Below are 25,675 nucleotides of genomic sequence, written 5' to 3'. Positions count from 1 at the left end.
CATTGCAAAGTACGATCACGGGGTTTTAGTATTAAAATGCCATAAACTACAGTTCCTTACAAAACTATTGTTTGGAAAATAAAACACATAATATCGATTTGCTCAACACCTGATGTTTATATTTTTTAAAAAAACGAGAGACAGAGAGAGACTGTAGATGACAGGAAAGTAGATATTTTACAGCTGATAATGCATTTATTTCAGGTGACGACAGTCATACTTATGCACTAACTGTGATGCAGGATGCAAAGAACATGGAAGTAGTGAAAAGCAGTAATGTAATGATTTATTTTGTAATATTATGGCGTAATATTATGGCTGTATTGCTTGTTGTCATTAAAGTAATAACTATCCCATCTTTTTTCAATGTTCTTTGCCTATTACATTAATAGACTTGGAAAAATATTCATTACATAATCTGGCGACATTTTTTGAAAATGGCTACAATATATTGAAGTTGGCGATTTTTTTTTTTGGCTACGTTTTAAAATCCAGGACCATACCTGAGAGCCATCAGTAGCTGATTGAAGTAGTTGATTGGTTGGATGGGCGGGTGAGTTTGGTGTTTACGGCACATCAGCCAATGAAGATTATACCATCTAATCGTGTAATTGAATATCGTATAACTTAAGTAACTGGTAAGTTAGCTGGTTTAAGGCCTAATAGTACAGTGGTATACGAAGTGTTATATCATACACAGAGGCAAATGAAATACTGTACTTTGCTTAGGGACACACCATGACAGCCGACTCCGGGTTATCCGCGATAGGATTGAAACACAGATTTAAACCCTCTTTACCTTGCACTGTCAGAAACGATGAAGTAGTACTAATTTTTTTTTTAAAGACCTTTCGTAAAATAAAATAAAACATAAGCCTGATGGTAACCACCATCTAACGTTAACAATTGTTGACAGGACAAAAAAAAAGAGAACTAACTAAACAATTGAATATTCGCCATCCTTATTTCTCAGTCATCTTGGGAAGTTATGGTTGCAAAACTGTCCTTAGATTCTTAGAAGCTAGACGAAATTACTGCAGTTTTCAAGGACATTTCAAAGTACTTTGTTATCCACAGATTATCCACGTGACCTCTTTTTGTCTAAACGATCTACCTATCGTCTTAGCCTAATACCTCTGCTTATGTAAGAGACTTTCAGGCTCGGCCACTGTGGGTACGTGAGAAAGCTTGCCAGTAGCATTTCGTCGGTCGGTGGTGCTTTCCGGGCTTTTCCCTGGTTCTTCCACCACCATTTATACTGGCCGCCATGTACAGCCTATCTTGTGCTGAAACATGTCATTAAACCCTATAACAACAACAACAACGTAAGTGACCAAAGTTGGAGTGTTGAACAAATTTGAACCATCGAATCTTCAAGACTTACCATCATTTAAAAACTCACGTTTTTCTTGCAGGCATCATACAAAAAAGCATCAGGACAAGTGTGGAAAATCATCTTGACGTCAAGGCAAATATAGAAAAGCATCTCAGGAAAGAAAATCATCTTTTCCTCAGGACAATTAAGCATGGAAAATCATCCTTTTATCAGTATAGGTACGGAAAATTACCCTTTCGTTTCACGGCTGCAAAACGTTGAAATTATGCCTCTAATTTTGTGAAATTTTGGAAATTATTAGAAATGGAAGCGGCGACTCCACTTCATGTACCACCTGTAATCGATGATTTTCTTTTCCATGGTATGTTACAAAAGAGTTCAGCTTTTCCTGGAACGCGTTTCATATTTTCCACTATTTTATTACTTAAAGGTATTATTAGATTATCCCTATCTTTACGTCTTTTGCATGTCGTATATGTGTTGATTTTGTATAGTTTTTATTATCATGTATATATTATGTATCAGATTGTGGCACGTATTAGTATTGATTTTGGGTTACAGATTTCACCCATTTCAAGATTTATTTCAGCATCTTAGTTTACCTTCCTCTATTTCACTATGGCAGCCACGTTCTCTTTTATCTTTCGTGCTTTTAATTTTCTCATGTGTAAATCTTCAGTAATTTGATACAGAAATAGTTTTGTTGATTAAGTGTTTGGGCACGATTGGTATTGCGCTGATTAAAATTCAGATATACGGCTCAGAATTTTGTGCAGATAAACATACCAATGTGAAGCAGGAAAAAACATAAAATTTTGAAAGTTTTGTTGTTGTTGTTGTAGGGTTTAACGGCATTTTTCAGCACACGATAGGCTATACATGGCGGCCGTATTAATGGTGGAGGAAGAACCCGGGAAAACACCGGAAAGAACCACCGACCCTCGAGAAGCTACTGGCAAGCTTTCTCACATACCCACACTGGCCGAATCCGAGACTCGAACCAACGCTAAGACAGAGGTGAGATGGCAGTGATCTGTAACGGAGAGCGCTTTAGACCACTCGGCCACTCGGGGCCCCCCACGAAGGTACTGTCTCATGAATGTGCGGTTCGAAGTTTCATAGGGGGAAATATTTGTTAATGTGGGCTAATCAGAGGACAAAAGTGGATAATTTAAATTTTATATCAGAGATTAATATGACGAGTCATTCCGGGGCAATGAAAAATGTCCATAATTTTAACGTGATGGGTGTAACGTCTTTCTATGACAAATTCAAGACAGAAGACTGGGCTGTGCTCAACACGTTTTATTCACTCTCCTGTCACCACTGTTCCACTCTTCTTTTGACAAGCGCTTACAACAGTAAGAAGGGAAATAACTCGTACAACCTTACTGTGAACTAGACTAATACATGTACATATGCATTACGTTACATCTCCCTTCTTAAAATAGATTTTCTCCATTAACTTGCTTGCTGGCACATAATGTTAATATACAATTCCTTTGTTATGCTATGAGCACTTTCTTTCAAGAGTACTAAATTTACTACCAATAAAATCAGACTAGAATTCTCAGCTTTATGCATGCAGAATCAAAATGAGATTATTCTTTAATATAGGAATGGCCAGCTTTCCTAGGTATCACTAGCAAATGATTTACTAAAATGAATTATTTAAAGTTCTTTCTGTCTTAACTCAATTTTCTATCCACCCTTATTTTCAACTTTGCATCACTGTCCTAGGAATTAACATACATTCATATTTAGGTGACATAGTCTTTCAAATACACAGGTTTCTTAACATTTCTCCCTCTAGATGTCTGATAGTTGTCTGGAGATCCGCCATTATTATTCAATGGTTGTTGTTCGCTCATCTTTGGTCTAGATTTGTTCTGAGATGTAATCTTTGCACCACTATTGGTTTTTTCAATTTCTTGTGGTACATGAATTTCTGTTTCTGTTTTGCATGTTTCAGACGGCATAAGAATTTCTGGTGTTTGCGATTCAGCGGGTGTTGGGTGTAGATCCTGAATATCAGGGTCTATGAACTTTTCACTTGTAGCTCGCAGATATTTTCTGTTCCTGCGATACACACTACCATCTTCTGTCCGAATCTTGTAAGAGCGAATGTCAACTTTTCCTTCTACGTATGCCTTTCGCCAAGTACCATGTTTGTCACTGGGTTTAACCCTAACAACATCTCCAGTGTGTAATGGTTGCAAATCCTTTGCACTCTTATTGTAGTATTTTTCTTGTTTCCTTTTGTTTACCAACAACTTAGATCTGGTAGTTTCCTGTGACTGTGTCCTTGGCATTAAGAGTCTTTTTGACATAGGCAGTAAAGTTTTTGTACGCCTATTGAACATGCATTGTGCTGGTGATGACTGCAATACTTCTGTTGGTGTATTCCGGAAATCCAGTAGCGCAAGGTAGGGATCTGATCTAGATTGTACTGATTTCCTCATTAATCTCTTCACCGTTTTCACTGCGTTCTCCACTCTTCCATTTGATTGAGGGTATCCTGGTGAGCTAGTTTTGTGTTTGAACTCGTAAGAACGTGCAAATTCTGAAAAATCTTTTCCTGAGAATGGTGGTCCATTGTCTGATACAAGTTCATCTGGTATTCCATACCTGGACATGTGAGCTTTCACTTTCATGATGACTTCTTTGGCAGTCTTATTATAAAGTCTATCAACTTCAACAAAATTTGAATAATAGTCTACTGTGACCAGATATGCTTTGCTGTCAAATTCACATAGGTCTACACCTATATTCTCCCATGGCCTGGTAGGCACATCGTGACTTATGAGTGATTCTTTCTGCTGCTGAAAAGAATATGCATTGCATGTTTCACACTTCGCAATGTAGTTTTCTATTTCGCGATTCATGTTTGGCCAATATATAGCTTCTCTGGCTCTTCGCAGACAGCCTTGTATTCCTATGTGACTGGAGTGCAGCCTTTCCATTATCGAACCTTTCAGTGTGGCAGGGATCACTACACGGTCACTTTTGAAAATCAGGCCATTCTGTAATGTCAGTTCCTCTCGGAAAGGAGAGTAATACTGTAGTTCTTGTGGAAGTACTTTTTTTTCTTCGGGCCATCCTCTTTGAATGACTTTTTTCAACTGTCATAACTGAAAATCTGTTTCAGTTTCTCTCTGAATCTCAGTGATGCGTTCAATAGAAACTGGTAGATACTCAACCATGCTCACACTTTCTATTGCTTTCTCTGTGAATGAGCGGGTATCAACCTCAAATACTCTATCGCTATCACATACTTTCTTGTTACAGGGCAAACATGCACGACTCAATGTATCAGCCATGTACATCTTTGTACCTTGCTTGTAGACTACCATGAAGTCAAATTTCTGCAGTTTTAACAGCATTCTTTGCAGTCGCTTTGGTGCACTAACTAAAGTTTTCTTGCAGATTATTTCAAGTGGTTTGTGGTCACTTTCTATGACTACTCGTCTCCCGTAGACATAGTTCTCAAACCTTTCCATTCCAAAAACTATTGCTAGTAGCTCTTTCTCAATTTGTGCATAATTTACCTCAGTCACTGTGAGTGCACGTGAGGCATAGGCTACTGGGTGCCCCTCTTGCAGCAAACAAGCCCCTAGCCCTGTTTCCGATGCATCACATTGAAGAATAGTGTCCTTCTCATGGTCAAAGTACCTTAGAACTGGTGCTGATGTCAATATCTCTCTAATTTCATGAAGGCATTTATCATGAATTTGATCCCAATAAAACTCGACGTCCTTCTTGATCAACTGTCTTAATGGCTCTGTCACTTCCGATAGCCTTGGAGCAAACTTCTGAACATAGTTCACCATACCTAACAGTCGCTGGACTGCCTGTTTATCGGTCGGTATAGGCATTTCTTTGATTGCCTCTACCTTTGCACTGTCAACTTTCAACCCTTCTGCAGAGATCACATGTCCCATGAATGTGACTTCCTTCTGCCTCAATTTCATCTTATCTTTGTTCAATTTAACATTCTTTGTGCGACATCTCTCAAAAAAGTTTACGAAGCTTTCTGTCATGATCATCTGTGGCCTTAGCATCATCTTCACCACTTCCCCAAACTAGAATATCATCATGAATTGCTTTCACACCTTGAATCCCTTCCAAAGCTTCATCAATTCTCCTCTGAAATTCTTCTGGCGCTGGTGCTATACCAAATGGCATTCTCCTCCATCTGTATCGTCCCCATGGCGTTCCAAATGTGGTGAGTTTGCTAGATTCCTCATCTAACTTAACATGCCAAAACCCATTTTTTGCATCCACAACAGTAAAAATTCTCGCCTTGCTCAGGTCTGGCAGAACATCTTCTATCGTTGGAATTGGGTAATGGTTTCTTTTCAAGACCTTATTTAAAGGTTGTGGGTCAATGCACAGCCGTATTTCTCGTTGTTCTTCATAACCACCACCATGCTAGAAATCCAGTCTGTTGGTTCTTTCTCCTTAGTCAATATTCCGGGGCCCCGAGTGGCCGAGTGGTCTAAAGCGCTCTACGTTACGGATCACTGCCATCTCACCTCTGTCTGCGGCGGTTCGAGTCTAAGATTCAGCCAATGTGGGTATGTGAGAAAGCTTGCCAGTAGCTTCTCGAGGGTCGGTGGTTCTTTCCGGGGTTTTCCCGGGTTCTTCCTCCACCATTAATACTGGCCGCAATGTATAGCCTATCGTGTGCTGAAAAATGGCGTTAAACCCCACAACAACAACAACAATAGTCAATATTCCAAGTTTCACCAGTCGTTGAATTTCTGCCCTCAACTTCGGCTTAACAGCTAATGGAATTTTCCTCACTGGCAGTTTTACTGGTTTGGCTTGTTCTGTCAGTTCAAGGTGGAGTTCTCCTTCCAAGAGACCTTCTCCATTGAATATGTCTTCATATTCCTGTACGAGGTTTGGTGTTGTCTCCACTGCCATGATATGTTGTTTATTTACAGTAATTAGTTTCATTTTCTGTACTGCTTGGGCTCCAAGTAGGGGTCTTGCCTTCCCTTGTACAATTACAAACTCTAAGATGTAAACTTTCTTATTCTATGGATTTGTAATGTGCAATTTTCTTTTACCCAAGGCTCTTGTTTCACTGTTGTTATACATAACAAGTGTCACATTGTTCTTTTCCAGGTGCTTCAGTTTGTCATCATGGCATATTGTCTTATAATCTGTTTCAGAGATTATATTAACTGTTGAGCCACAGTCTAATTGGAAATTTATCAGACTCTCACCTAAAGTCATTTTGGCAAACAATTTCTTTGGGTATGTTTCTATCCCATTAACTTCTTCTACTGTCAACACAAATTCTTCACTTTCACTATCAATACTTGAATTATCATCTATAACTTTTACTCCTTCTTTCTGCTTGTATTTCTTTTTGTGTGCTTTCCATTTTGGAGTTTTATGTTTGCACTTTACTGCAAAATGGTTCTTTAACCCACACTCTGCACATATTTTCCCTACGGCCGGGCAAGCTTCTTTCTTTGCTTCATGTTCTTTCCCGCAGTAGTCACACTCTCTTTGCAGCTGACTTTGCTTTCTTGACTTTTCACTCTTCTTTTGTGCTAATGCCGACACTTCTTCCTGATTCATAGCTTTCATCTGTTCTTGCGTTTTTTCGTTTGCTCGACAGATATCTATGCAAGTTCTTAAGGTTAACTTCTTGTCTTGCAACAGTTTTCTCCTGGTGCTGTTGTCTCTTATCCCAATTACCATTCTGTCTCGCAACAGACTGTCCTCTAAATCACCGTAATTACACGTTTGTGCTAGTGACCTTAGCGCAGCTACGTAGGCATCAATGCTCTCACCTGCTTCCTGTTGTCGACAATTGAAATTGTACCGTTCATAGGTTTCGTTTGTTTCTCCTATACAGTACTTTTCAAATCTGTCAAGCACTTTGTCAGGTTTATCTTTGTCTCCATCATTCTCATATGTGAAGGTATCAAACAGTTCTATGGCGTCTGGCCCTAAACACGTAAGAAGAGTGGCTATTCTCAGTTTTGGCGCTTTTTCTGCCAGCCCCGTAGCTACTTCATAGTTCACCCAGACTCTTTTGAATTTTTTCCAGTTCGCAGACAAATTTCCCCGAAGCTCCAGTTTCGGCGGAAAAGGTATTGATGATGTAGGCGAAAATGCCATCCTTCTGACACCATGTAACGTCTTTCTATGACAAATTCAAGACAGAAGACTGGGCTGTGCTCAACACGTTTTATTCACTCTCCTGTCACCACTGTTCCACTCTTCTTTTGACAAGCGCTTACAACAGTAAGAAGGGAAACAACTCGTACAACCTTACTGTGAACTAGACTAATACATGTACATATGCATTACGTTACAATGGGGACAAGGGGAAATGCAATATAACAAAATTCCACAGGTTTAACATGATGGGCCTGTCTGTGGTCAAAAGAAATTTTAAGTAAAAAACAAGAACAAACATCCATAGAAATAACTAATCGTTTTCAAGAGAATCAGTAGTGCGTCAAATAGTCTTTTAAGTCTTTACACCACACGTTCAGGTTTGTGTCTTCTGGGACGTGTATCCATGCTTCTTCCAGAGAAGACTCCAACTTTGTCTGTTTTACACGACATCAGTCGTTGGTTGTGATGATTGCTTACTATGATAATCGATTCGACAACAATAACAATGTTAAGTGGCCCGCAAAGAGGTGGGCAAAACAGAAGACAAAGTTTTATTCCTGTTCTGACTATCGTGACATAAATACTATTTCTTCTTTAAGCCATTATCGTTGGTCGATAATCGTTCTGGAGCTTCAAATGGATTCAAGTAAGATCGCATGTAACTCTTCTGGGCAAAGTCAGGTTGAAATGGTCTGGGGGGAAAAGTTTGACTGTCTCAGATCACGTCTACCATCGATACACTGAAGTGTTCGAATGGGACATGATTTCTCTACGAGTATTTTGGCTAACTGCAGCATTTCTTTGATGCCAATAAATAAACGTTTAGGGAGCTGACTCAGTGGAGACCATATCATTGTTCTTGGAGAGGAGCTAGAGGCAATAGTAAAGGATTTGAATTCCACTCGTCATATGAGATACTTGGCAATTTTTCTTGTCAGAACTTGACTGGGGTATCGTCTCCTACTTAGGTAATACTTCTATACGTCGTATATAGTCTGGCTTCTGCGATGTAGGTTTTGTACCTGTTAGCAACATCTATCAAATGTAGCATAATACTACACTGATACTACGTCAGGCGAATATTTACTCCAGTCAACTTGTCTTACAACAAAATGTCCAAGTGTAAATGATCCATCATTTCTAAACTATGTCCATGTCTGATTTTCATTTAGCAGTCATAAAATCCTACATTATGAAGTCACTAGCCATGTCAAGTATGTGTCTTTGATTGCCGCTAATGTGTCGGGTTTCGCTCCAATAACATCCAGACGCATCAATAAGTGTATTATTGGCTTCCTTTCCATCGGTAGATTCTCTAGGTACGTTCGGTAATGGTACTGCTGAACAGCTTGTTGTTTAAGGACACATTCAACTTGCTGAACAACAACAACATGAAAGTGCAGAGAGAAGCGATTCTAGCATCATTGCATGGATTGTTGTTGTCAGCTGTGAAGACGATGACATTAGGTACAAGTGACTTTTTCAGATCAATGTAATCTTCGGTATGACCTTTGATTTCTAACTCAGTGTGAGCTGAGATCGTCAAAGAACACCACACCGGATATCATTATATCCTCTGGGACTCTTACATCATCATCATCATCATCATGGGCACTGCAAACGTATCAAGTTCTGTAGTGGAGTATTCACAAGAAACTCGGTACATGATTTTTAGTAATAGAAAATGTCCAAGTCTATGACGGTTATTTTCTTTTCATTCCTTTTGTAGTCATATCTGTGCGCTTTGGAATATTTTCGACGTAGTTTCCTGCTTCTTCTTCGCTGTTCAGAGTAGGATACGACCGATTTCAACATATCTCCAAAAACCATGTTCTCCTTTCCTAGCTACTCCTCGGAACACAGGATGCGTCAGTTAAAATTCACTGAGAATCGATTTTGAAAATGTTGTTTATAGTGACTTCTTCAGAGAATATATTTTGCCCCAGATATTCTTTAATACTGATGACAGCTCTGTCCTAATACGACTTACTACGAGAAAGATAATGCGGATGCACAAATTCATACGTAAACGTGATAGGTATTTCCTTAATTGTTTGTCTCCGGCGCTGGAGGTGGCAGAATCTACTTTGAAAGGAATGACTCCATACCACATTGTACTCTACCACATTAAAATACACAATCGTCAAATTGAGTACTTCATTTATTTACATAGGGTGTCATAAATGTTTGAAGAATTGGCTGTTTTCATTGATGTCCATGGCTAAAACAAGGTCAGTTTTCCCACCCAGAACAGCAAACAAAAATGGGAGAAAATGTGATGGGTCACGTTTTGCTGCCAGAAAAATGGATTGTTAGACGACGACAAGGTGCACGGTAGTCGATCAGTACTCTTGGGTGAGTTTTGTCGATTGCTTTTGTCAATCGGTTCGTTTACAAAAAAAAGCTGAATTCATACCGACGAGATGGCGACTATTACAATATGATCCTTCGAGAATTTCTATGATATGCATATTCAGCTGTGAATTAGCAGGTTCTTGTATCTTATGTTATTTTCGTAAAAGCTTGGGTATTTTGTCCAAGTGTTATTGTGCTTGTTTATTGAGTATTTTGACCAGAATTGCCTTTGTGTCCCACCAATATTTAAAACTCGAGTGGAATAAATAATTCCTACCATCGCAACTTTCCAATTAGTTTTGTTATCTAATCGTATAGCTTTGAGGTAATTTCGCTGGGAAGCATATCCATAGAACGTGTCAATAACAATGTAAAATAAATCGATCATTAATAGTTAAATTGTCTCCGAAGAGCGACCATATGTCAACCAGGAATGATTTTCTATCGGTTCAAAGGGTGGCTGTGACTGGATAAATTGTGAATGGCATTGGCTTTGCTGCAGTTGTTGCTGCTGTGAAGGATAGGAAAGAAGACAACAAATACAACTGCTGCATAAAATGACCACCCACAGTTGTTTATTTTGCAAACCACGTTGTCAATAGCGGCGCCAATGACACAATACACCACAAAGAAGTGACAGAAAAGGTGTTTTGAATTTTAGGAACAAGCTATCCACACCACGCACACTGTTGTTCAGTTTGTCTTTGCAGTTCTTGCATGGATGAACTCGGAAAAGGGACCCAATACTTAAATGTATATTAGTCACTTTTACTTCTTTTTATAATAGATAACTTGTGAAGCTGAAATTTAAAAAAAATCGAAATTGGGTTGATATCCCTTCCAACGGATTTTCATTTCCTGGACACAAGGTTTTCCCACTTTACGTGTTCTGTGATCGATTTTGATACTGTACATGCTGTCGTTTTTCTTGGTGACTCTATGTCAGGTAAAATATTCGTTTAGCTCTTCTCAATTCAGATTTTCCATTTTACAGACTTTAGGGTAACATCCAAGCAACCGTACTGTGAAACTAACAGTTATGTCATGTAGTTCGGTATTAACTTTTGTCCAAAGTACTTTTGGTCTTCTAATGTGAGCACAGTTTCCTGCTCTTAACATTTCTTTATTGTTTCCTTGAGCATGTTACAAACATTCCAAACAAGGAAGCAAAATGCTGTCTCTTTAGTCTGAAGCGGCACTTCTTCTGCATCACATCTGATGGTGAAATTGTACGATTCATTGTAGGCTTTCCCCAGGTAACCACATCGATGTATTGGAGAGTATGCTGATGTTAAAAATATTTCCAAAACTCTTATTTCAATCTTCTTTAAAATCGCTTCGCGACAATGACATTGGTTTCAGAATTGTAATCGTGACAAAATGACGGTGTTGGATTTTTTATTTTTTGTTTTTAACTTCGTTCAGAAAGGGTTGGTTCGAAATTCAGTGTTTGTTTTCAGTTAGCCATCATAGAGGGTGCAAAACAATTAGTTTACAAATGATTTTTTAAAGCTCGCGCTAACTCCCAACGTGATTTAAATCAAGGATATCACTTATGCTGATTTTAAAAAACACATCTATAACACAAAATATATATTTATAACCTTTATTGTATAATGATAAACGGGGGACACCTGTTCAGTCAACTTGCCAATGGTGATCGAATTCAGTCATTTAAGCTGTATCCGTCCCACACTGTGAGGATTTAAGTGACGGAATGCAACCAGACTGTAATGACTTTGATGTAACCAGTCTTTGGAATGCAGAAATGAATAATATGGACCAGACATTTTCACGTCTGCAGCTACAAGAAGAAAAACGAATTAAAACAGCTACGTTTTGAATACGAGCACTTGTTTCCAGATTTTCCAACACGAGAGCATAAAACCTACCATGACGTTAACATTGTAGATTCCACAGGAATAGTTGGAGAATTTATTTTAATGAGTATTTGCTGGAAAATTATTTCAGAGAACCAGGTAAAAGTGACTGGAGTTCGCCATGTATTTTTGTGCTAAAACCATGTAACATTTTACGCATTTGTAACATCTATACAAATGTGTATATGGTGACCAAATTGGATTCATTTCCAATGCCAAAAATCGACAACTGCATTGACAAAATTGGAAATGCAAAATATGTTGCAATGTGTGACCTTTTGAACGGCATTATGTATATTTGACTTAATTTGTATTTGATTTAATTTAATTGTCTGTTTGTAAGTTTAATTTTTTTTATTTCATTACATGTTAAAGTAATGTAATTTTTTTACTGGAATTTAATATTTTCCAGAAATTAGTTTGAGCTGATCGTTTAGTCGTAAACACCTAATGCTGACATAGTTCCTGACCTTAATTCAAAATTAGTAACAGTTGAGTAAATAATTTTTGTTATTTATTTTTATTGTCGGATACAAAGAGTGAGACTGAGGCTGTACTGGAATACGTGACCTTAGACATTAAATAGCTTCTACCTTTTTCTTGAAAGTGATCATGTGACCCTCATACGCGTATCTATTTTGCAGCTTACTAAGGCTGTATAACCTTTTCCTATGGAGAATTTATCCCAGTTGGGCTTCTAAACACTTGGTGTCAAGGTGTTCGTTTCGTTGTGACCATCTTGAGTTGAAATTTTATTGTATGAAATTATTAATTTTTATCCCTGGAATATTTTAGTGCTCATACAAAATTCTTGGACAAAGACATTTACTGAAATTTTATTTAGAATTCAAACACCAGATTATATTCTATGGTTCAACAGAGAACTGTAGACACAACAGTACTATACTGGCTATATTATACGTCATTGCCTTCCATTTTGGATTTTCATCGGGTCTCGGACTCGAATTTTTTATTACTAGGACTTCGAAGTTTTTAATTCCTGGATTATTCTTGGAAGATAATTTTTCCATTTTTGCTTTATTTTTCTAGGGAAATAAATTATTTGTTAAATTTTCTTTTTGAAATTTGAATCTCCCTAGGGTTTGAACATGTTTCTAAATCCCAAATATTGTTTTACAATTTTGAAATCTTTTAGTGAAATCAGCAAGCTTTTTCTACAATGGCATCAAAGGTGGAAATCATTCTTTCAAGTCCTACCCAGGAACAACTAGACCTTTTGAAAAAAGATGAATTAATTAAATTTGCCAGAAAAAATGATCTTTCTGAGGCAAAAGCTTCATTAACGAATAAAAAGTGAGTTCTGCCTTGCTAATGTAACTTTTATAGGACATATTGTGGTACATGGACAAGTTAAAGCAACGGATGCTAAGGTCTAGATTATATCTGAATTCCCTGTGCCTGTTAGTTAAAAGCAACTGATGCGATATTTAGGTATGACTGGATACCATCAAAAATGTTGTTCCAATTTTTTTATAATTGTTAAACTCAAATGTATTGAGTAAGAAAAAATGTTCCTTTGGACTGAAACATATCAGGATGCTTTTGCTAAGTTAAAAGCCATACTTAAAAGTACGCCAGTTCTTACAGCTCCAAATTTCAGCCAATCATTTAAACTGTCTGTTGATGCAAGCGATGTTGGGGTTGGAGCAAGAAGACAAAAATGATGTTGATCACACAGTGTGCTATTTTTCTAAGAAATTAAATAGGCACCAAAGAAATTGTTCAACAATCGAGAAGTAATGTTTGGCTTTGACCACAACCCCCTTACTTTCATCGGCAACATGAAAAATAAAAATCAAAGACTACTAAGGTGGAGTCTGTTGTTTTAGGATTATTATATTGACATCAAGCACTTCAAGGGAAAATATACTTTAATAGCAAATGCACTTTCTCTTGTATAAAAATGTATTATTTCATGTACACTGTGTGTAATCCATAAGAGTTCTTTTTAACCTCATGTATAATTAATCAGTGGTAAAAAGAAAGCTTTATCATATTAATATTTTCTTCTTTATGGGGGATGTGTTATGTATATTTGATTTAATTTATATTTGATTTTGTTGAATTGTCTGTTTGTAAGTTTTAATTTTTTTTATTTCATTACATGTTAAAACAATGTAATTTTGTTTACTGGAAATTGATATTTTCCAGAAACTAGTTTGACCTGACCGTACAGTCATAAACACCTAATGCTGACCTAGTTCCTTACCTTAATTCAAAATTAGTAACAGTTGAGTAAACAACTTCTTTTTTATTTATTTCTATTGTAGGATACATAGAGTAAGATTGAGGCTGTACTGGAATACGTGACCTTAGACATGTAAATAGCTTCTATCTTGTTCTGGAAAGTGATCATGTGACCCTCATTAGGGTATCTATTTTGCCTCTTACTTAGACTGTATAACCTTATAACCTATGGAGAATTCATCTCAGTCGGGCTTCTAAACAAATGATGTCAGTGTGTTTGTTTTGTTGTGACCATTCTGAGTTGAAAGTTTATTTTATGGAATTATTATTTCTTTTCCTGGAATATTTTAGTGCTCATATAGAATTCTTCGACAAAGACATTTATTTTATTCAGAATTCTAACACCTGATTATATTCTATGGTTCAACAGATAACTGTAGACACAACAGTACTATACTGGCTGTAGTATACGTCATTGCCTTCCATTTTGGATTTTCTTTGGGACTTGACCTCGAATTCATTAGAACATTTTATTACTAGCACTTCTAATTTTTTAATTACTGGATTATTGTTTTGGATTTTATTCTTAAAACTGTTAAGTAAATTTTTCCATTTTTACTTTGTTTTTCTAAGGTAATAGATTATTTGTTAAATTTTATAAAGCTTGTCGTAACAAAGGATTATGGCAAATTCCACTCACGGAAAGGACAAAAGGAAATTTCGACATTTGTAAGTCAAGATGGACTTTATCAATATAAAGTGATGTCGTTTGGGATGAAAGGTTCGCCTTAAACGTTGCAACGTTTAATGAACATGATTACATCTAGTCTAGATAATTGTAACGCTTACCTTTGTTTGGTCATTATTTACACTGACACCTGGAAAGATCACTTGGAAATTCTTTAATAGAATTGGTGATACAAAATTGACAGTTACGTTGCTTGTGTTACATGCTTATGACATACTGTGGGACTCGGTCAAGTTAAACATAGAGAAGTTAATGTCAATGTTATCTCTTAATTCCCAGTGCATATCAGTAGAAAAAACAATGATGCGTTTTCGGGTATGGCTGGATAGTATCGGAAATTTATTCAAATTATTTCATACGTGCTGAACCCCTAATTTACTAAGAAAACAAAGTCTTATTGGTCTGAAAATTGTAAGGACTTTTTTGATAAGTTAAAGGCCTTGCTTGAAAGTGTTCCAGTTCTTTCAGCTCCAAATTTCAGTCATTTAAAATGATTGTTGATGGAAGCAATGTTGAGGTTGGTGGAATATTGATTCAGAAAGGGGAAAATGGTTTAGAGGGTCCAGTGTACTATTTTTCTAAGACATTTAAATAAGCACCAGATAAATTAGTCCACAGTAGAGAAGGAATGTTTGCCATTGGTACGGATTTGGCAATACTTTGAAGTGTATATTAGTTTAGCTCCTTCTCCAAGTATTATATTTAGCGATTACATCGCCCTTACTTTCGTTTGCAAGATACAAAACAAACATCAGACATTATTAAAGTGGAATTTGATGTTGCAGGAATACAATACTGTCAACAGGAAGATCAAGGGAAAGAAAATCAAACTGCAGATGTACTTTCATGTTTATAGAAGTATCGTATTGCTTCGTGTATATTTTGTGTCATATTGTTGATTAATATTCAAAAGAGAGTCTTATTGATTTTTTATTTTTGTTTATGAGGAGAGGTGTTACGTATATTTCTTTTGTATTAGTTATTGGTTTTTCTTTGATAATATTTATTGTACACATTATTTTGTACTTGGCCTTGGCCAAAAGCAAGTTAATAGTGTAAATGATCATCAACATTTGTTTTGCAAACAGCATAATATATAGCTAATATTGCTCATCCATTGTGGGTTAAATATTCAGAACATTATTAATGGTAAACGTGTTTACTTCAACTAAAGAATTGTTTGCTTCGATGAAAGAACTGAAGAGTTTATTTCAATCAGTTAAATTTAGAGTCTTGATTATGATCTTAGAAACTTCCAAAATGCAAAAATCATATTAGATGACATAGCATTTTCAGAAATTGGTAATTGAAATATTTCTTGTTTAAATCATAAGCGGTGTGCCTTATATTTACCTAATTAATATGAATTAAAAAAAATAGAACTTCAAAAACTAAAAGAAGCAACTTATCAATTTACAAAGGAGATTGTGATCATTCCCAAAAGGTTAAGAACTACATTTTGTAGCGGACACACTGGACAGGGTTGAACAGATTTCATTCGTTCCGTCAACACCGATGCTTGTAATCAGTCTTAATTGTGTTGGATATTCAAGTATGTGTATTTGATTGTGATATAAATAGAATACATGTACAGTATTTACGTCATATCTTTGATATACCACTGGCTCTCGTTGCATAACATTTTGCTTAAAAAGGAACTCGGCAAGCTTAGTTTCCTTTTAATGAATATGTTATACATATAAATTTTATGTATATAGTGGTATATTAATGAATCAGCGTACATTCTCTCTCTCTCTCTCATTAGCCTTCAGATAAAATGGTGATCTATTGAATTTGGTTCATTAGACCTTGTTTAACAAATATTGGTACAAAATCCCACTACGTTCACAAGACAATTACAAGCCACAAGCAACATAGGTTTTGTGTAGCCAAACCATGCTGTTTACAGGCTCTACATTTACCTGTTTCAGCCTACGTGCACTCTCAAATCCAACGCCAAGGACCGTATGTTCACCATGGAATCCAAGAGGGCAGTCGGTGCAACGAAACCCCGGAGACAGGTTGATGCATTGTGTCGTATTGTCGCAGGGATTGTGGTAGGCACACTGAAGCCGACAGTACCGAAATTAGTGTGGTTACAAAAACATTGAATCTGTTCATATTATAAAAATAAATAAAACAACGTCATTTACCTTATGATCTACTATAATGCAGATTTAAATGAAGTTGGGTGGGTAATGTTGGGTTAAATTGTTTTTATTTAAAGAGTAAATTATGCTACTTTTTATGTTAAAAATCTATGAATATGTTACATAATCTAAATATGGCGAATTATTCCTTTATAATCATGGTTACCAATGTGATGCAAAAAGCAAGTGTATGCTAATTTGAGCGACACTCTGTTGAAAATAAGATTTACTGGGGATCTGTTATAGCAAACAGATAGCTTGAGAAATCATTATTTCAGAAAAACAAATACATTAACACTGTTGTACTGTGTGTCAATCGTCGTTAATAATTCATCATTACATTGCCCAACTTTGCAAAACAAATCACAACTTCCTGAAAAGAAATACTGGTATCTATTACTTTGCGACAGATTCAATGTTGAAAGAGTAATGCTCCATTTTCGATTTTCTGCCCCCACACCCTCGTACAAATAGGAAAATAATGTCAAACAAACGATACGAAAGTGGTGCATAACCGAGGTTCACAAAGATGTTTACCTAGCAGCGAATTTATCAGTAGTAAGCGGGGGGGGGGGGGGGGGGGGGGGGAACGAAAGGGATGATAATACTAACCATCCAACATTGCAATTGTTTCTTAATGCTAAATTTAGTCACGCCTATTATAGCGTCAAACCCGTTATAGCATCCAACCTATTAAAGAGTCAAACCTATTATAGCGTCAAACATTATAGTAAGACCTATTATAGCTTCAAACCTATTAAAGCGTCAAACCTTTTATAGCGTCATACCTTTTATAGCGTCAAACCTGTTATAGCGTCAAACCTATTATAGTCAAACCTATTATAGCGTCAAACATTATAGTGAGACATATTATAGCGTCAAATCTATTATAGCGTTAACCTGCATACAAGGACTATCTGTGTTTAAAATAATGTTCCATTTATTTAAAAAATAACACACATTGAAATGGTGTTCCATTTATACAGGAAATGATGCAATGTTACTGGAATAGATATAACATTTTTTAAAGTGTCTCCTGGGTGATCGTTACACACAGTGTTGACTGCAATACTTTTAATTCCAATTCTGCATCAGATTATGTTATGGAATGACAATATGTCGCAAATGAAACACCACTTATATAATGCTTACTGTTGTCTACATTATGTCTTATATGATGTTTGACGTTGACAAACAGTAGCGTATTGAAGTCAGGCAATCTATACATCAGAAGGTATTCTGAGTGTAGACCTAAATCCATGATGAATAAATCTGACACCATTTTAAGTCTGACCTTATTCTTAGTGTAGATCTAAATCCATGATGGATAAATCTTACTAGACACCACTTTAAGTCTAACCTTATTCTGAGTATAGACCAAAATCCATGATGGATAAATCTGATTGGGCGCCATTTTAACTCTGACCATATTCTGAATATAGACCTAAATCCATGATGAATAAATCTGACTAGACACCATTTTAAGTCTGACCTTATTCTTAGTGTAGATCTAAATCCATGATGGATAAATCTTACTAGATACCACTTTAAGTCTGACCTTTTTCTAAGTATAGACCAAAATCCATGATGGATAAATCTGATTAGGCGCCCTTTTAAGTCTAACCTTATTCTGAGTGTAGACCTAAATCCATGATGAATAAATCTGACTAGACACCATTTTAAGTTTGACCTTATTCTTAGTGTAGATCTAAATCCATGATGGATAAATCTTACTAGACACCGCTTTAAGTCTGACCTTATTCTGAGTATAGACCAAAATCCATGATGGATAAATCTAATTAGGCGCCATTTTAACTCTGACCTTATTCTGAGTATAGACCAAAATCCATGATGGATAAATCTGACTAGACACCACTTTAAGTCTGACCTTATTCCGAGTAGATATCCATGATGGTTAAATTGGAACAGACGCCATTTTAAGTCTAACCTTATGAAAAATCTAATCAATCAAATGAATTTATCTCATACTTAAACTTATTCGAGATTCAGTGAACTCTGGGTCATGATTTCTTGCTTCAAGCGAAATTCAGGACTGTGATTCAACGACGGAACGGACGTAACGTGTATCAACAATATTAATATAAGCAGCTACTGCGCCAATGCTTTGGCAAGGCTTACAACGTGGCATTTAAAGCAACAGTCTAAAGTCAAAATACTTGATGTTGCAGATTTTACTTATGTATTGTTATTGTTGTATTTTGGAGGGTTTTTGGGTTAACTCTCTTGCTTTAATAAATAATCTGAGAACTTCATTTTAATGTTAAACAACGAATATAACGGTCGGAAACAGTTTTATGATACGAAGCATATGATACAAACAAATATCAGCATGGGTTTGGAAATGTAGTCGTAGCTAAGAATTACCGTCATTGGCCACTTACACCTCTAAATCATCTTGAAATACAAATTGCGTGTTCGTAATGGACTTGCCTCATCAAGGTCAACGCATGTCGTTCCGTTTCCGCTATATCCAGCAGGGCAAGGTCCGCATAGAAAACCATCAGGAGTGTCCTGGCACTGCACGCCTTGGAAGCATGGGCTGGAGTCACATGTAATGCGTACAGTCCGGCAGCCATATCTACTTCCGTCCCCTGTTAAACCATGAGGGCAAGGGCCACAACGGTAACCATTCGGTGTATCATAACATCGCACACCTGCAATGAATGTATTAAAATAAAACCTTTCACTGAACTGAAAGAACTGTCTCTATGCCATAACTATATCTTGCACCTTTGGCCTTTGATATTAGAATCAACATTATTCGTGCAAGCCTTTATGTCAAGTGTGACGACAACTTTCAAGTATTTCAGAGGGTAACATGGCTCCTTAGGGAACATGCATCACAGTGAATTTGTGAACGTAAACCCCGTCCCATGGGAATTTAATATTAACGTTATTTTACATCCCTGTGGGATTTAATATTAACGTTTTTTTTACATCCCAGTGGGGTTTAAATTTAAAGTTCTTTACATCCCAGTGGGATTTAATATTAATGTTTTTTACATCCCTGTGGGATTTAATATTAACGTTTTTTTTATATCACTGTTTGATTTAATATTAACGTTATTTACATCCCTTTGGGATTTAATATTAACGTTTTTTTACATCCCTGTGGGATTTAATATTAACGTTTTTTTACATCCCAGTGGAATTTAATATTAACGTTTTTTTACATCCCTGTGGGATTTAATATTAACGTTTTTTTTTTTACATCCCTGTGGGATTTAATATTAGACGCATTTTGGAATTTAACATTATGCATTTCACTATTGGTCTTATAAGGATTCGATAATGGTGGATATTATGGAAGTTTTAACATTAGCTATGACACTATGGGCCTATGGGTCATTAACATGACGGGCACACTTGTGTTTATGAAACTCGAGCCGTGGGTCAGACACACGTAAAACAGATAAGGATTCACACTAACTGACCAGCATCTAATCTGTATGATCAACACTTAGTCTAACTGGTCCATACCTATTGTGACTTACCAAAATATTCGAGATGACCAACACTTTAGTCATCTATGGGTTCTGAATAGGAAAATAATGCGCGATATGTCCTTAGGTACGGCGAGGAAAAAATATATTATTACATTGACACACGAGTGTGTGTGTGTGTGTGTGTGTGTGTGTGATTTAGATTTTTAACTTAGCTTGAACAATTTTCCAGTCACATCGCTATGATATATGCAGTGTGGCAGTTTAAAGTGATGTCTAGCAATGGGGCATCATGCCATCCAGTCACATTATCCTGACACCAGGTCGACCAGTCCTAACACTAACCTCTTAATGCTGAGCGCCTAGCGAGGCAGCTGTTAGTACCATTTTTAGGAGTCTTTGGTATGACTCAGCCGGGGTTCGAACCCACGACATCCCGCATCTGGGGCGGACGCTCTAACCACTAGGCCACGGAGCGTTCTACATTGACATAAAATTGTGCGAATAAGTAAAAGCAAGCAAACAAACAAAACAAGCATATACTAATAAAGGGATGAATGACAGGATGCATTGTAACAACCCCTAAGAGATTGTTGTTGCTGTTGTTATTGTTGTGTTGGGTTTAACGCCATTTCTCAGCGTAAGACAGGCTATACCTGGCGGCAGGTATAATTAGTGGAGGAAAAACGCATGAAAGCCGAGGTAAGAACAACCAATCCATGGGAGCTACCGACAGCTTTCTCACATACCCACATTTGCCGCGCCTCAGACACGAACCCATGCATAAGTGAGATGATAGTGATCGGTAAAGGCTAGCGCTTTAGGTCATTCGGTCCCCGTCCCCCCCCCCCATCCCAATATATTAATGGGTTCTTAAAAAAGTAAGAAAAATACAATATTACATTAGTATGAATGGGTCGAAAAAACATATTATTACGAAAAAACCAGGAATACATTGGTTGGCAATGAATCACCCTGTACATATTTTGTGTATAAAACAAGTAATGGATGTTTTAGGATTGCAGTTTTTTAAACTCTTTTCAAAATGTGAGATTTTTAATTTTTCAGGTCTGCACTATGTTTAATTAGAACTAACTAGACATCATAAGAACTGTTTTAATGAAAATCCGATGTTGATGTGGCCATCCATGCAGCGGTAACAAGATTTGCAATATACCCCATGTGGCGGCCACATTTTATGTCCAAGCAGCACTATTGTTTTTCAGTTAGGACCAATTAGACTTCGTGACGAATATGTGTGTAAAGTCTGATGGCAATCCTCCAAGTAGTTTAGGAGTAATAGCGATAAAAATCTTATAATAAGGGACGGACGGACGACAGACAGCAGACGTCACATAAGCTGTTCTGGCATAAGCTCCTCTGGCCTATAACCATTAAGGCATATAATCAGTATGGCCTATAACCACTTGAGCTAACACCGCAATAATGTGAATGCATGTGATATGATTTGTTAGGGAAAGATACTGCTCAGCTTTTAGTTATTATTAGTGAGTGAGTAAATTATCGAGTTTGTTTGATAGTGTTGATTTTGAAAAAAAAACTTACTTGTCGTTGTATTGCATTATTACAAACTCCGCGCCTCCTCCCCCCCCCCCCACAGACACAAACACAATAACACTGGCTATGTTTTTGCTCATGAATCAACCGATTTAAGTTCAAATTCTAATTTTTAGCTACGTTTGAAACGATAAATTGTTTTCAACAAATTATGAGGCGATATTCTGTTTTCATCAAACGATGAGGCGATATTCTTAGGGTTCATATTTGTTCCAGTTTAAATGTTCTAAAAGTAAAAAACTTATAATCAAAATTTAAAAAAAACAAAAAAAAAAAACAACAACATTGGAAAAAGGTGCAACACCAAAACATACCATGACTTGCATTTTAGAAAAAAGGCATCAATCACATCGCTCTGTCGAAAAGATTCAATAAGTGCATTAGATAAGTAAATATAACATATTTCCTGCCATTCATCCCTGTGGGTTTACTAAAGTATAGGTCTATTTCCTACAATTCATTCCTGTGAATTTCGTACTATGCATGTCTATTTGCCGCCATTCATTATTGTGGGATTCTTACCATATATGTGTTTAACTCATTCATCCCTTTGGGTTTGTTACAATATATGTCAAATGCAATGTGTGTTGGTCACTCAGAATAAGTGTTAATCAGTCAGAGCAGGTGCTAGTCAGTCAAACATAGTGTTGGTCAGTAAAACTAGGTGTTGGTCACACATAATCAGAAACAATATGTGTTGGTTTGTCACAAATGATGTTGTTCACTCAAAATAGGTGTTAGTCACTCGCAAAAAGCATTGTACAGTCAGCGTGATTTTTTGTCGGTCATTACGGGTGTCAAACCCACTCTTTTCAAATTTCATAAACCATTGTTTTATCATGTTAATTTACCATTAGCCCCATAATGTCATATGAATATTACAAATTTCATAATCACGTTAACTTCGGGGGTGGGGGGGAGGGGGACATATCCATAAGTTACATCTTGTTCCCATATAGTAACTCCTTCATATGCAAAGAGGAGGAAAAGCCCATTGAAACGTAAACTTGCAGGATTAATACAGAAGGAGGATGAGATTGTTACCTTCTAGTACTTTCAATCTGATTATAATCAGAGCTCCACTCCTCATGTAGGATAGAGGAGATCTGATTTTAATCACACTGCAGCACTTACAACTTTTTTCCATTCTGAATTAAGGGAACCACGGTGACTGGTTGGTTAGCATGCCGAGCTTAAAATATGATATTTGCGGATTGTAGTCCAGACATGACCAGGACAGGTTGGCTCCGTGGCTTATGTCAGGGCAGGCACTTTACTCCGTTTCTTTTGCTTACTGTAATATATTTGTTTTTCTACTCCGGTTAGTTCCTCTTGTAAAAAGTATTCTGCTTTCCCAAAGCGATAAAAAGAAATTGCTGAAGTTATATCATTTTATTCAATAAAAAGTATTAAAAGAATATATACTCACGCTCGATCCTTAAATAAAGAGAGTGATAGTCAAAATCATAAGAAAGGAACAAATTGCTACTGATGTTTTGTTTTGGAATTTTTATTTGGTTATTAAATCAATTGATTATACCATGGATATTTAAAAATTGAAACCATGAAACTACACAAAAAAACGTAGGATTCGACTGAGAATTATAATATTGTTTTTTCAAAGTCAACATTATTATCAATCGGAAAGTACTCGGATTTTACGGTATGCTTGTGGCTCAGTAGCAGAACTGTTCTCTTTCTCTGACAGTTATACCTCATGTCACATTGATCATTCATTTGAGGGGAGGTAAATAGTGACATGAAGGTTTTCAAGACAACAACTGTGGTATACTGATTGAATTTAGAACCGGCACCATTTTAATTTCGTACTAACTGGGATATAATTGAAAGTCTATTTGTGAAAAAACCATGTTTATATAGCAATCCAGTGAAGATAGTATTTTTAGACAGCTACCAAGGTGGTCATATTTGAGGTTAGTCATTTTCATTTAGGGCCAAGCAGACACCGTAAAAATTCTTTGATCAAAACACCATGTCTAAATAACTTTCATTTAGGAGGAGTAGCAAACAAAAGATTTTCAAGATCGAAACATAAGGACGCAAGATCTACACCATTTTATGTTAGGATAAACAAAACATTACAAATCTTCAAGAGAAAACCGCATGCTGATGTTCGTTCATTAATGTGAAGTAGTTATGACACGAGTCTCAAGTTCGCCACTGTGGCTGCCATATCAGACATCAAATCGATACAGTTTACAGCCAGATACCATATTAAGTCTTGTGGTGAAAACTCCATGTTGTTATACGAGTATTGATTACCAGATGTTCAAAATGCTGCCATATCGGCCATATTGGACCTTGTAGCAGTACCATTTTAATTATAATGACCTACGCATCAAGAAGTTTTTTAGCGAAAACCCCATGTTGAAAGGACCATCCATGTAGGAGAAGTAGTGATAAAATGATTTTCAATATGAACGTTTTCATTTAAGATGAACTGGTATATTGCGAATTCATTTCGTGAAAACCCCAAGTTAATATGACTTTCTGTTTAATAGTAGTTGCGATAATAAAATTTGAAAGGTAGCTGCCATGGCGGCCATATTGGATGTCAAATCGGTACCAGATTGTATTTAAGAACATCATAGGAAATCCTTTAGTGAAAGCCCCATGTGGATATGACAATTCATATAGGAAGCGTAGCGACAACAAGCTTTTCAAGTTAGTTATTTTGGCACCTATATTGGAAATCAGATCGGTACTGTTATCATTTAGAACCAACTAGGAGTCATGATAAATATTCTATTGAACACTCTATGGTGATATAACCATCCATTTAGAAGGAATTGCGATGATAAGAGTTTCAAGATGGCCACAGTGGCCGTCATATTGGACATCAGAGCAGCGCCGTTTTCATTCTTTACTCCAATTGCCTCGGCACCAAAAAACTTACTTATGCTGTTATGTCGTAAAACAAGCCAACCAACTAAATATAGGCGCCATTGTCACTGAGGACTAACTGGATCAAGGCATGTGTGTGTGTGTGTGTGTGTGTGTGTGTGTGTGTGCAAAGTCTCACCGCAATCCTCCAAGTAGTCTAGGAGCAGTAGCGATAACACACTCGTGTTAACAGACGGACGGACGACAAGGGATGAAGGAAGACAGTGAACCCCATAAGAGTTTCTGGTACATTACAATTAGAGCTAAAAAAATCATTTTGACAAGTCAGGGGTGTGATATTGTAAACAAAGATTAATGGGAGTATCATGTTCTGATTGTGAACTGGATTCTATAATGAAACCTGCCCATGTATTACTAATTAACCCTGCTACCCCACCCACACCTCGAAACCTGCCACTATATATGCGATAACAAATCTAATTATACATTAAGTATTGAGATCTGTTTAAACAATAAAATAACAAAGCTTACTTGCGAAACAAGGGTTGTCAGCACATGTGGGTATCTTTACACAACGAACGCCGTTCCCATAGTAACCACCTGGGCAAGCACCGCATCGATAACTTTGTTCTGTTTCCTGGCAACGGACTCCAGTGTAACATGGATTATCAGCACATGTTATTCTCGTTGCTTGAGGTGCTCTTGCTTAAATTATTTACAAGAAAAAGTTCAAATTCAATTCAGTAAGTTTGTTTGTTCATTTATTTATTTATTTATTTATTTATTTACTTTTTATTTCTTTATTATGTCCCATACTTTCTAGTTCACTTTCGTACACTCTGACTTGCTTGTTTACCTAAGTATAGATCATAAAAAGCATTCACTACCTGAAAATACCAATAAACGTCGCTTAATTCATAGAATGCAAAAGCTCAACATCTTAAAAT

The 25,675-nt window shown here is 36.6% G+C and overlaps 1 protein-coding gene across 1 annotated transcript in view; it reads right to left on the bottom strand.

Annotated features, from left to right (window-relative positions):
* The window catches only part of LOC149802156 (cartilage oligomeric matrix protein-like), a 142,536-nt gene that overhangs the window by 57,391 nt on the left and 59,470 nt on the right, over positions 1-25,675 (bottom strand). Inside the window, exons 7-9 of the mRNA XM_089956562.1 lie at positions 25,260-25,433; positions 19,273-19,496; positions 16,594-16,737 (exon numbers count right to left, since the gene is read on the bottom strand). Of these exons, the coding sequence (XP_089812688.1) occupies positions 16,594-16,737; positions 19,273-19,496; positions 25,260-25,433 (542 nt within the window). The remainder of the gene's footprint in view (positions 1-16,593; positions 16,738-19,272; positions 19,497-25,259; positions 25,434-25,675) is intronic.

Source organism: Sinohyriopsis cumingii, chromosome 4 (assembly GCF_028554795.1).
Source record: "Sinohyriopsis cumingii isolate HCF-2022 chromosome 4, ASM2855479v2, whole genome shotgun sequence".
Lineage (NCBI taxonomy): Eukaryota > Metazoa > Mollusca > Bivalvia > Unionida > Unionidae > Sinohyriopsis > Sinohyriopsis cumingii.
This window is presented reverse-complemented; position numbering and strand designations above follow the sequence as displayed.